At 39.0% G+C, this 13,559-nt stretch overlaps 2 protein-coding genes across 4 annotated transcripts; both read right to left on the bottom strand.

Annotated features, from left to right (window-relative positions):
- Window positions 1–2,522: 2,522 nt before the first annotated feature.
- On the bottom strand, window positions 2,523–13,152 carry CMC4 (C-X9-C motif containing 4). 2 transcript variants are annotated; one of them, XM_084789197.1, is made up of 3 exons: window positions 13,082–13,152; window positions 6,411–6,478; window positions 2,523–2,896 (listed from the first exon to the last, which is right to left on the bottom strand). In XM_084789197.1, exons 2-3 carry the CDS (start codon window positions 6,466–6,468, stop codon window positions 2,748–2,750), a joined length of 207 nt encoding a protein of 68 aa, XP_084645323.1. In that variant the 5' UTR covers window positions 6,469–6,478; window positions 13,082–13,152; the 3' UTR covers window positions 2,523–2,747. The 2 variants fall into 2 exon arrangements, with proteins under 2 accessions (XP_084645323.1, XP_084645322.1); XM_084789196.1 differs by lacking the exon at window positions 13,082–13,152 and adding an exon at window positions 7,459–7,572.
- On the bottom strand, window positions 7,791–13,376 carry MTCP1 (mature T cell proliferation 1). 2 transcript variants are annotated; one of them, XM_084789194.1, is made up of 5 exons: window positions 13,324–13,376; window positions 8,429–8,580; window positions 8,150–8,320; window positions 8,018–8,069; window positions 7,791–7,932 (listed from the first exon to the last, which is right to left on the bottom strand). In XM_084789194.1, the coding sequence occupies exons 2-4, from the start codon at window positions 8,531–8,533 to the stop codon at window positions 8,022–8,024; spliced, it is 324 nt and encodes a 107-aa protein (XP_084645320.1). In that variant the 5' UTR covers window positions 8,534–8,580; window positions 13,324–13,376; the 3' UTR covers window positions 7,791–7,932; window positions 8,018–8,021. The 2 variants fall into 2 exon arrangements, with proteins under 2 accessions (XP_084645320.1, XP_084645319.1); XM_084789193.1 differs by lacking the exon at window positions 13,324–13,376 and adding an exon at window positions 13,082–13,220.
- Window positions 13,377–13,559: the final 183 nt, after the last annotated feature.

The raw sequence follows: 13,559 nt of genomic DNA, 5'->3' as shown, positions 1-13,559 counted from the left end.
AAGCTCAGGAGCAAGGACTGTCTGTTCCCTTTCCCCAGAAACTGAGGAAGGTGGTGCCCCCCCTTAAGGTACAGGGTTTATATAAGGTGCAGAGCAGGAGGGCGTGTTTTTCTCTCACCTGCTGCAACACTGTGGGTTCTTCACCTCCTGAGTTGGCCTCCAGGTGTGGGGGAAGGAGGGGGCCAGACACAGGCTTAACACAAGATGGCTTTTGTTTAGCTCTCACACCTTCACCATAAATTAGGAATCACTGAACTTGGGGAGACTCTGAGTGTGGGGTTAGGGTCAAAAGTCCAATCTCACTTCTGAGTTTTGAAAACCCACAAATGCCTGAGATCAAAATCCGACCTGTACCTGGGCTTGCTCCAAGCTCAGGGCTTGAAATCCCACCAAAATTCACCCTGGAAAACTCTGCTCCCATGAAACCCTATAGAAAGCCTGCCTCCCTCTCAGGTCTGTGCTCCTTCTTTCAAGGCAGAGTCAGCCACTCTCTTGTGTCTTTCCCAATAAATCTGTAAGTGCTGACACTTATTTTTTAAACTCTATTTCATCTGGGGTATTGCCATCTCTGCCTCCCTTCCACCAGCCCCTTAACCCTGGGTATGAGAGAGAATGTTAGTGGGGAGATGGGGCGCAGACCCCTTTACTTCTCCCGGCTGTTTAGGGTCAAATGGGTTCTTTGGGGACAATACCAATGTCCGTCAACAGCAAAGGCAGCAAGCAGTCTCCTCCAAGCCGCTGCACTGAAACATTTCTCTTCGCCTGCCACACTGGTCTCTGGTCTCTCCAAACTGCTACAGGCCTCACGCCACCACTGCACACCACACCTTGCCTCTCCATGCTCTCCTAGTTATCTTCCTCAGGGTCCTAGACCACGCCCCTCTCTGTGCAGGCAGGCTGTTACCAGCTGGGAAAGACCACGCCCAGCATGCGGCAATTATCAGCTGTGGACAAACTAGAGCCCAAACTAAAATCCCACACTTGGGATTAAAACAAAAGCATATTTACATAACATAACTGAGTTTACAAAGAACCCAAAACTTCCATTACATGTGGTTTGTTTTGCAGTTATGACTTTGTGGTATTCCTTGGCTCCCAACTGCCAGGATACTTTCCCTTTCAGAGCTCCAACACTTGCATTGGGACACCATTAGCATCAGAGCTATAACACTTAGAGTAACAGCCCAGTGAAAATTCACCATGCCCCAGGCCGGTCCCTGAACCTGAGACTTGGGAATCCCTGCCTTTATGACTCAGCATTAACAGCCAAGCAATACTTCCAACAGCATTGTACCTTTCCACTAGCTCACTGTGCATGCTTTAAAGACCCTATAAAAGCCTGCCCCCTCTGCCCAGCATACTGTTGTCTGTTCCAGTCAAAGGCACCTCCCATTCTGTGTCTCTCCCCAATAAAACTCTTGTGAGGTTTGTTGCATGGTGTAACTTTGTGTTATTTCTTGGCTCCTGACTGCCAAAATGCCCAGCTGGAAAAAAATCCCTTTTACAATGTCTCTGCCTTCCCAGAGGGAATATGAAATATCTGTGGCAAGGCACTGTAGTGAAGATGCAAAAGAACATGTTCCCACTGGCATCTGGAAGGAAACTGAATTGTTGGTATTGATTAGGTTAAAGGAAACTTTGCAGTAATGTAGCATATATCCTATGAAGGGTATCATTATTCTCATGCTGGAGGGCCTTATGCAACTTAGGTTTTATACTGGCACTACTGATTTTCTTAAAAAGCTAGTTATATATTAACAGGCTTGAAGATTATTGAGGATGGTTCCTGCCACAACCAGCAGTTTATAAAACCAGAAACTGAAAGTGAAAGTCTTTGATTACTGATCCAAAGAATGGGATCTGAGTGCCTTTGGCCTTGGGTAGATGACATTCTTAACTGTTTGAAAGATCATAGGATTATTATCTAGCCAAGGGCTTTCTGATAAAGAACAGCCATAACTTGTCCACTCTCTTGCAACTTAATCCAAATGGGCCTATCAGTTACCTGGATAAGAAAACACCCCTGGGAAAGCTATCTGTTCTGAAAACTTTAGGGCTGGAGAGATGGCTCAGGGGTTAAGAGCATTGGCAGCTTTTCCAGAGGTCCTGGGTTTAATGCCCAGCAACCACATGGCAGTCCACAACTCTCTGTAACTCCACTCCCAGGGAATCTAACACACACAAGGTGTGCAGACACACATGTAGGCAGAACACCTATTCACATAAAATAAAATGTCAACATATGTTGAAAGAAAAATAAAGAATAGTAGACAATCTACCTCAACAGGTATGTCAGCATAATGGTCTCTCTGGCCACTGTTTACTTACTCTTCAAAGTGTTTTATGCTATTTTATAATAATCTGTTTTCTACACTATGCTCTGTGTGTCTCATACATATTCAACAGAGATCCAAACTCTTGCAAGCAAGGTCAAGATACAGGTAAAACTCAGGGGTTAAAGTAACTTCATTAATATCTGTATCTAATAGTCTCTTAAAGTACATTTAGTAACAAACCAAAAATTTCATGTAAAATAGGTTTATTTTAGCAGCTTCCTTTTACATTATATGTATTTATTTTTTAACATAGATTAATATTTTGATCTCTTTTGCATAGATGGCATATTTGCTAACTCTTACAATTGACTTTTTCATTTGCTGTTTGCTGCTACCTGGCTTGAAGAAGGGATAATAAATAAAACATGCTTGAGGGAAACATGAAGGAGAATTGAACTTCTCAGCACAACTTTACTTGGATCCAGACTTCAGTGCTAGGATTTCTTCCTCTTCTTTCTCAAATCCTGAGCAGACAAGAGATCTTCCCTTGGGATATCGAGCACAACACTTACGAAGTTCTTGGATGACAGCCTGACACTTTGATTCCATATAGTTGTTGGCTGAAAAACAGTAAACTCTTAGTAATGATCTCATGTACAAGGTAATTAAACATTTTCCAACGTTTTTGCACTTAGCACCTAGCAGGAAGATATACCCAGCTCTACTGAATTCTTTCTGACTTAGAAATCAGGTCAAGAAGTAAAAGGACAATTCATTAATACTATCTAGAAGTCTAATAGGAAGAAAAATTACAGTTTATAAATGGTTGAAAGCTGTTTTAATATATAATTTCTTTTTTAGTCAAGTGTCTTTGGCAGTAGTTTTTATACGATTAGTGGCCACTAGTTCTTTATTGTAATTTGATGAATTAGAAAAATGCATACAACCCACATGTTCATAGTTTCATAGGAAATTTTGATGACAAATTTAGTGTCTCCCCCCTTAAAATAAAATTGGGAGCTAATAATTTTTTAAGCTTTTGAAAGGTTATAAAACATAAAAGTAAGGGGAGCATGGCATGCTCTTGATCTTAGGTTAAATGTGCCAAGACCAACACCTGTGGATTGCCTAGTTCCTGCATTCCCCTTTTCTCAGAATTCAGTGGTCAGTTGGCCTCCATGTTCATTCTCTGAGGCACTGGGGATACAGTATGTGGCTAGGACATTTGTCAGTTTCCCAGTTACACAGACTGAGGGCCTCAAGTAACTAAGCATTCACCTGGTCACATATAAACATGGGCTAGTGCTGGCTCAGGCTGACTGTATATACCAAAAGCTTTTGGAACAGGGAACAACACACCCTTAAGCCAGCCAGCCTGCTCTATCCTGGAGAAAGTTCATAGGCTGATGAGTACACACTCTGCTGCTATTAGACAGTATATTCTGTAGAACTCTGTTAAGTCTATTTGATCTATAGTACATTTTAACTCATATTTTATAAGTGTCCATATTAAAAAAAATCAAACCTCACATAAATACCTAAGAATGTATCTCAAGATTTTAGAAAAAACAAGAGTGAGCCAAACTCAAAACTAATAGATGGAAAGATAAAAATCAAGTAAAAAGTTAATGGAGAACACAAAAAACACAGAGTCAATGAAACAGCTGACTCTTTGAAAAAAGAAACAGAGTTGACAAACTAGCTAAACTAATCAAACGAAAGAAGATTCAGGACTGGAGAGATGGCTCAGAGGTTAAGAGCACTGGCTGCTCTTCCAGAGGTCCTGAGTTCAATTCCCAGCAACCACATGGCGGCTCACAACCATCTATAATGAGATCTGGTGTCCTCTTCTGAGTGATCCTTAGACTAGATCATAAAATACAAAGGGAAAGAATGGAGCTGGAGAGATAGGTCAACAGGTAAGAGCATTGGCTGTTCTTCTAGAAGAGCTAGGTTTGGTTCCCAGCACCCATACAGTGGCTCACAACTGTCTGTAGCTCTAGTTCCAGGGATCCAATGCCCTCTACTGGCCTCTATGGGCACCAACCACACATGTGACGCACAGACAAATGTGCAGGCAAAACACCCATATTAAAAAAAAATTAAAATAAAAGGAGAGAAGTCTTCCAAATTCATTCTACAAAATCAATATCCTTAAAGAATATACATGTAGAAAGCCTATATTAACTACTTTAAAACTTAATTCAGTGACATACTTAAAACAGTTGGTTTTGTTTCAAGGATGCAAATGTAGTTCAATATACAGAAATCAACATTTACAATATATAGAGTCAAGACAATCACATTAATACCTCAATAGATGTAGAATGAAGCCGTCAGTAAAATTCAACATCCTTTCATGTAAAACAACCCCGAAGAAACTAGGTATAATAAAGTTGTAGCTTCACAGAATAAATGCTATATATAACAAACCTATATCATACCAAATAGGGGAAAACTGAAAGCAACCGTTTCCTCTAGAAAAGGGTTTCCATTCTCTCCATCATTACTTAATATTGTTAAGCAGAGAAATTAGCAAGAGAAATAAAACAAATAGGAAAGCAGGAAGTCAAATTATTCCTGTTTATAAATATGATTCTAAACTTAGAAAAGCCTAAGGCTCCATTGTAAGTAAGCTATAGAAGTGATAAAGTCAGCAGAGTAGCAGGATACAAAATTAACATATAAAAATCAGTAGCTTTTCTATATACTAATAAACTCATTAAAGAAATCAATCAGAAAAACAATAGCCTCAAAAATAAAATGCCTATGAATATTCCTAAGGTGAAAAGAAAAGACTTTCCAATGATGATTATGAAACAATGAAGAAGAAATTAAAGATAATAGGAAATGAAAAGAGCTTCTATGCTTATAGACCTGTAGAATACTGATACAATGACAATACAGCTGAAGATGATCTACAGATTGAATGCATTCCCCACCAAAATACAAATAATGTTCTTCAGAAAACTAGAAAATAGAATCTTAAAATTCATATGGAAGAGCAAAAGACCTCGAGTAGCCAAAGCAGCATTAAGCAAAATGAATGGAATAAGACAAAGGGCCCAGAAGTAAAACATACAGTTACAGCCACCAGAGTTTTGACACAGATACCCTGAACTTGTTAGAATAGGTATGGATGGGTATCAAACTGAGGATCTCATGAATACTAGACAACTAGTCCGTTACTGAGCTAATTACTGGTCTCTGAGGTCTAGTATTAAAACCTGTCTGTGTGGTATGTATGTATGTATGTATGTATGTATGTATGTATGTATGTATGTATGTATTGAGTTTTTGAGATAGGTTGTCACTTTGTAGCCTAGGCTTGTCTTCAACTTGTGATCCTCTTGTTTCTTCTCCCAAAGTATTGGGATTATAAGTATACACCATCATGTTTGGCTCTTTCTTTTTATGTACACATGTAGTGTCCAGGATAGAAACTAGGGCCTAGCACCTTCTGGGCAAGTGCTCTATCCCAGAGCCATATTCTCAACTCTAAAGCAGTCTTTTTATGGAAGAGCTTTGCTTAGTTCAGTTAATTTTTCTTTTGTTTTCTTTTGGAGACAGGGTTTCTCTGTGTAATAGCTCTGGATGTTTTGGACTATGTAGACCAGGCTGGCCTCAAACTCAGAGAGATCCACCTGCCTCTGCCTCCTGAGTACTGGGATTAAAGGCGTGGGCCACCAAGCCCTGCTAGTTTAGTAATTCTTAACTGTGGTTGTGTACTAAAATCATCTGGTTAGCTTTGAAAAGTGATTCCTGCTTGGAGCCTACCTTCTGGAAGTCTGATTTAAGTGTGCTAGACAAGTCTTTAAAGTTCTCCAGGTAATTCTAATGTATAATTGGACTCAAGAACCCATAAATGACATCAGTTTTTTGTATGTGGTACAGAGGATAGAACCCTCGGGGCCTTGTACATGTTAGGCAAGTGCTCTACCACTGAAGACAGCTTCCTATTCCCTATATTACATCACTTTTAATAGTCTAAACATTTCATGATACAATGGAGAAAACATTCATGATTAATTAATTGTAGAACTGTTACATTTAAAGTTAATGAATGTTGTTGATAACTTAGTTTCTTATAGTTAGTTGACAGGTAAAGTTGTAAAATACTTTTATAAACACTACCTTGTAAACATTTTTGTATTTCACAGGCTTGTTTCTGGCATGGATCCTTTTGTGGCATATCCAGAAAACTAAAACAACAACAACAAAAAGAATTATATTTTTCTCTTTTAGTTATAAAGACTTGTAGCCTATCTACATGGAATTTTCTTCTGGGGCAGGTAGAATGAACTTAGAATTGTTGGAAAAATAAATGCACTAAAAATACTCTTTCTTCACTGATAGGATCAACTATATTTTTATATCTCCATCTCATTAAGTATGGAAGATATAGATTACATGAAAAAGACACTAATTTTAAAGGCCTGGCCCGATGCCTGGCTCTATGTCGAATAAAAGAAACCCTTGGTAAATGATTAAACTCCTTGAATGGTTTTTTTCTTTCACTATTCATGTTGATAGGAATTATACGTACCTCAAAGAACTGTTGCAAGGACTAAACATGATAAAATATATAAAGTGCACAGAATAGTAATTGGACATGGCAGCTATTATATCCAAGTGCTTTTTGTTTAAGACAGGGTCTCATTATGTTTCTTAGGCTGGCATCAAACTCCAGGGGCCAAGTGATCTTCCTGCCTCAGTCTTCCAAATAGCTGGAATTATAGGCATGCACCATTGCTCTGGGCCCGACTTATTTTAAAAAGCAAAACCTTACTTTAGCGTACATAAACTGTCATGACTGCTTTAATTCAGGAAATTCTTTACAAGTAGTATAAACACTTTCCCAGGAATTAGCAATGTTAGTTGCTATTACTTCTTGAGAAAGATGCCAATTAAAGGTAACATTATCTTTAGAACTCATATGGATGCCAATTATGTAAAATATTTGTAATCAAAGAAAGAATTTAGATTCACAAAGTTTTGATGAGAAACTCGTAAAAACAATCCAAAGAGACAGTTTCAGAGAGTAGAAAGGCATAGGAGCCTTTCCAACTAATTTCATCAGTACAAATAACCTTTTTCTCCCAGAACTCCTTAAGTTCTCAGTGGATCCAAATTAGGTCAGTACTGGGATGGGAAACACCAGAATAAAACCCCAGATATTTACAGGATGGAAGAAGGAAAGGCAGGTAAATTTGCAGCAGGGGAAATAAGCGACAAATACATGTTGATGCTGCTAGAAGCTGCTCTCTTCTCTCTAAATCAGTACCAAGTCCTTGGTGATGAGGGCATCTGTTCTGTAGCATGTGCTGATTTTTGTGGGATTCACCAGATCCCAGGTTCAGTCGATGAAGTCCATTAAAGGTTCTATGGCAATTTCTTTCCAAAGGAGTCAATTTCAAGTTACATATCCTGACTAAATGCTTTTGTTGGCTTGACTTCTGTCCTGTGTAACCCTTTCTCTGTAGTGTCACTGACAGTGTTCTTCATGACCCTTCCTAAACATCTGTGTTTTTGAGCAGTTCAAACTATGCCCCCCCCACCTCCCTGGGCCCAAGGGTGGGAGCACTGCAGTGGTGAATAAGGTGATTGCCATATAATGGATCGAACAAAGGAGTGTATCTTCCAAGAATTCCAGCACCTGAAAATAAAAAATCATTCAAATTACACAGCTGAGTAGAGTGAAAACAAGGGAAAGGAGGAGAAAAAAAAATAGAAATACATACCAGGTTAATCATTAGGCAAAAGTTTCAGCAGTAGTTCCTGTACTCCCCTGACCTGTCAGAAAAAGGAAATTTTATAAAGCACTCTATTATAAGAGCCCCAGTACAGGGAAAATGATTGAGTAACATGTATACCATTAAATGATGCTGAATCTGCCACAAGCGAGAGTTGTTATCCATGTAGCGCTCCTCTGGGTAGAGTTGCCACATGAGAGGTAGTTGGGAGGTAAGAAGGTGACTTGGCCTAGTTGCATCACCTAAGGGAACCTGAACTTGCTGGATTCGAGCCTTTAGAAAACTTGTCTCCTAATAGGAATGATCAAAAATAAAACCAAAGAAATCAGAATATTGAGAATAAATCAAAACCAGATTACTTGAAAGCAAAATTTAAAAAAAAAGAAAGAAAGCAGTTACCTCTTCCACCACAGCTACCCATGTGCGCTGATATTCGTCGCGGTAGATACCTTCTTGGTGAACCCAGAGACGATCGGGTGGAGCCCCCACATCCTCTCTTGCCATTCTGGGCTTTGGGTTCCAATTCTAGCCCTGCTTTTCTCCACCTAAGCCTGCAGCATCCGCGCACAGGACACAGGTGTGACTTTTGAGGTTTGGATGAACTCTCTAGTGAGCAAGGTGACCTGGGACTAGCAACCACCAACCAGAACCAAGCCTCACACATAACTATTTGTACAACTTAAACATGTCAAATGGTATCTTAAGCTTTTTGAAAATCAAGCTGAAGTGACACTCAAGGAAAGGCTAGCTAATGCTCATTTTCTATGGCAAAACCCTCAAGAATTCTCTAAATAAGATCTGTGGGAAGCTAAGATGAGAATTGCAGGAGGTTGGGCACTGGTCTCTCTTTTGCATTTACAAAGCAGTATTCAACAGTAGTGTGTTAGCAATAGAAAATACACAAAACTGTACCTAGGGACATGATTTGAGCAGAAAAGTAGTGAAACACACACATACATGTCATATTCCTTAGGTAAATGCCACTCTCAGGCAGTTTACATCTTTAAAAAGATTCTCAATGATGTGTATGGATTTCTAAATTGTTATAAGGACAAAGGAACCAGCTGTCATTTTATTTAAAAAGCCTTTTATACTAGCAAGGCTTATCCAGAAAGAGATTTCATTTTAGGAAAGATCTTTAATGTAGTTTTATGACTTTCTGAAAGAAAATAATAGTCATCCATCTAGCTCCCTGTTTCACTTAAGCAGGATGTCACAGAAGCCTGTTTTTCCAGAGACATAGTTGCAAATTTTTATTCTACAAACTTAAAGGTAAAAAATATTTCTCTGCCCTTACAGTTTTAGAGTTTTGGATGGTAAGGAAACTTTCCATAATAGTCCTCCGTCTAGCTTTGGCTCTCATAATTTCACATGCATTTTTAATGAAGAGGATCTCATAGAAACCACTCATAGGATCATGATGCAGATTCACTATATTTCTACCTTTACAGAGCACAAATACATCAATGGGTATCTGTCCCACAGTAGACGACCCCCCCTTCCCAATAAGAGCTTTTAATGGGAAAGGAAATGAAGCACAGTTTGGGAGATGGTTAGAACCTTCAAAGTGATACTGTTCAGAACAAACCAGATGCCAACCATGATGTGGAATGAGAAGACAGAAATAAAGGAATGAAACTAAACATAGTCCTTTTTTTTCGGGTATAGCACCCTGGATCTGATTCCCCTCCCCCTCCTTAACACTGTTTTCTGCTTATGCCGGAAAAGGAAAGTAGAAATAAAAACTATTGTCTCAAAATGGGTATATTGGTACATGCCTATAATCCCAGCATGCCAGAGGCTGAGCAAGTTTCAGACCAGCAAGTTCAGCTAAGCTCTAAGTTAATTACATAAGGAGACCTTGTCTCAAAAAAAAGAAAGAAAAAGAAAATAATATGGTCACATTTTTCTGACTAATAAATAGGTATCATAGTTATCCAATTATTTATTCCCTGAGTGATTATGACTCTGAACCTCTCCCTTCACCTGGATATAATCTTTTATTTTCAATTTATTCATGATAGAATCCTTTCTCCATAACCAAACCTCATTTTCTATATGGCAATATCACCTCTTCTGTATACTCAAAAGTTATGAGTTATCTTGAATTTCTTCTCATTCAGTTGCTACCCCCCACGTAACATTAGCACCATATTCAAACCAAAATTTCTTTCAAATACCAGGGTTATTTCAAGCTGTGTACTTTTGCTGTTCCTTTCTGTCTGCCTAAATGTTTTATCACTTTCTTCATTTAGCAAATATAAGGTTCTGCCTCTCTTCTAGAGATTTAGAAATACAACCCCCAGTAGATTCTAATACAAAAGTAAATACACACACACACACACACACACACACACACACACACACACACTCTTTGAAAACAGGATCCAACTGTTAACGGTTTCAAGACCATCTCAAACTTCATAGAAAGACAGGTCCTAGCAACAACCAACATGTTGACATTTAAATTTCTTTTGAATAAAAACAAAACTTTATTGGTCATACTGACATTAAAAGGAAATAATTCCAGTAGAAGAGAAGGCAGATAGCATGTGGTATTCTGAATTACTATAAGGCACTACAAAATTCTCAGAAGAAAGACAGTATAGTGTGCTGCTGTGACTTTCAAAGGTTAACAGACTGGGTACTGACAAGATGAGCCTAGGAACAACACTCAGCGCAGTAGCCTGGATTTATGTGTTCTATTATTCAGAGAGCAAATTGCCCCAGAGGTAATTGTAGTGATTAAAGGACTGATAAGCCACCATATAACTAAGAAACCCTCAACACCCTCAGTAGAGAAATGCAAAGGCTGAGCAAAAGGCATTCAGATCAAAGTCTATGAAAATCACATGTTGGATGAATGGAACATCATCCCATAAATGTGATTCTTAGAACACTTGATCCCAACATTTTCCTTGGTCAAACAAGTTTGGGAATATTGGAGCTCATAAAAGCACATCAGAATGGTAAAAACTCCAACCAAGTTATACCATACAGAGATTTTATATAGTTTAACATTTCCCAAATTTATTTGACTAGAGAACATTTTTTGGCATATGGTATTTGTTCACAAAATTCAAGATTCCCCAAACTAAGGAATATCTTAAAACCTCAGGATAAATTTAGTTAGAAGGTACAATACAATACATGGAATATAAACCTATGCAATGTAACTTAGAAATACTCCCGTTTCAAATTACAAATGTACCCCCAAATATGTTTATATACCTTTACAGCTACCACAACCACTAAAAGAGATTCCTCCATAGAAGTTGCCTTGATTCCAAAAGCCACACTGACCTAGTTTGTAAATTAGGTTCAAAATGAATGACAGAACACAGAACTTTCTTTGGTTATAATTTAAATAAAACTATCCTTTTTCCTTTACAGAAAGAATGGTTTTGTATCTTTTTCTTTAAGAGTATGAGTTGCTTTAATTTTGAGGTAATAAAGTTTTAAAATAGCACCAACATGTTGAATATGATAATTATTTCAAGTCATTTAATATCCTCATCCAATTATAATTTCAGTTGGCAAAGAACACAGGCCCAGGTATCAGATTGGCTCATGAATTAATCTTGTTTGTGCCACTTAGAATCTTTGTGACCATCAGACAACCTAATTTTTCTCTACCTCAGTTTCTTTGAGATGTAAACGTATGAACATATTGTGTTCAATGATACTTATTAAACATTTTCTCACGTTTAAATGTTTAGGTGCACTGATCATTTGATCTTCAGTCTTCATGGGATGCTATGAAATGGGCATTAGCATTATTCCCACTTAAGGGTGCTGACTATAAGGCACAGAGAAGTTAGATTAACTACTCCTCTATTTAGAGGTTGCAGAGCCTGATTCCAGTTGAGTCGGTTTAAACACACTATACATGTAAAATCTTAGTAGAGTCTTTAGCCCATAATAAGTTTGCTATAAATGTCAATCGTTATTTCCCTCTCCAGTCAAATGTTTGGAGCTATAACAGGTAGCATGAATACTCTAGAATATGAGACTGACTAAAAACAACAAAAAAAAGTACTTTTCTGCTTGAAGGTGGCTAAACAAATTGATAAATTCAAAATATTCCTTAAGCAAATGTAATAAGATGAGCAGTCCTTGCTGCCCCACCAAGGCATGACATGTTAGCTATGAACAGCAACTGAAAACAACATATGACATAATAATTGAAACTTAATGAGAAAATGTAGCTAGGTCCATTTATACCCCTACAATTTCTCCAACTATTTTCATTATAAAACTTAATCACGGAAAGATGTGGAATAAGCATTAGGCAAAAACAGAGGCTGTTGGCATATATATTACACCACAGTGCCCTGAACTTGGGACAGTATTTATGAGAACATTTGGGTTGGAACTGACTTGGGAGAAAAAACAAAGCATCAATACCTCTTCAAGTGGCGCCTTGAATAAGTTCTCTATCCAGTAGTGCCCTATCTATGTGGCTTCAGAAGTACAAACGGAGTTTAAAAAAAAAAAGTCAAACAAAAGTATATGAGCTGTGGAGACTGTGGCATATATTTTCCTTTCATTTATAATCAGTATTAAATTCCTCATGTAATTGGTAAACTTGTAAATTGGAAGATTTGTACATTTGTCCCTTAGTTCATTTGCATATTTTAAAATAAAATTAGTTTCACATATAAATTAAACCATATCAGCCGGGCGTGGTGGCGCAGGCCTTTAATCCCAGCACTCAGGAGGCAGAGGCAGGCGGATCTCTGTGAGTTCGAGGCCAGCCTGGTCTATAAAGTGACTCTAGGACAGCCACGGCTACACAGAGAGACCCTGTCTAGGGGGTGGAAGTGGGGGCAGAGACCTGTCTCAAAATGAATTAACCATGTCTGACACCAGGAAAGAGATCAGAGAAAATTCGTAATTCACTGGAACTCGTTCCTTGATGTGATTCATTCAAACTTGAAAAATGAGGTCCCTTAACCCTTCTTTTCTTGTATCAAACTAAACTAGCAGCAAGCAAACTGGAGTTACTTTTTCAGATACAGTGAAACACTGTTTCTGTAACAGGTTACTCACATGAATATAATGTTTCTTGGGCTAATTACTCCGCCTCCAGAACAGCTAGGCTAAAACTTCCAGGCTCCCCACCCCGGGACACTCAAGCAGGGATCGCGGTGTGAGCCCAGGACGAACCAAGGGGCATCCGGGGCCGAGGTCACTAGAACCGAAGTTAGGAGGTGTAGGCCAGCAGCCGGAAGTGGTCGAGAGATTCAAGGACTGTGACTTGGAAACAAAACAAAACAAAATAAAACCTTAACTGTTTTAGGACCGACTTTCAAAAGAGGCCGTTGTTGGCAGCGATGTCGCCACAAAGAGCAGTCCCTGACGCCTGTAGGCCGCGGCGGGCTCTCCTCAACGGGCGGGCAAAATGGGCGACAGCACTACGGAGACGTCTGCCCTGGAGCTACTTACAGCTCACGTCTGCCCCGGCGGGGAAACACCGCCTCCCCGCCACCCAGCCGCCCAGCCGCCCAGCTAGCCCGCCGCCCAGCCG

The sequence above is a fragment of the Acomys minous genome, assembly GCF_964271855.1.
Source record: "Acomys minous genome assembly, chromosome: 7".
Taxonomy (NCBI): Eukaryota; Metazoa; Chordata; class Mammalia; order Rodentia; family Muridae; genus Acomys; species Acomys minous.
The sequence above is the reverse complement of the archived record's forward strand: the minus strand, read 5'-3'. Positions and strand labels throughout refer to the sequence as shown.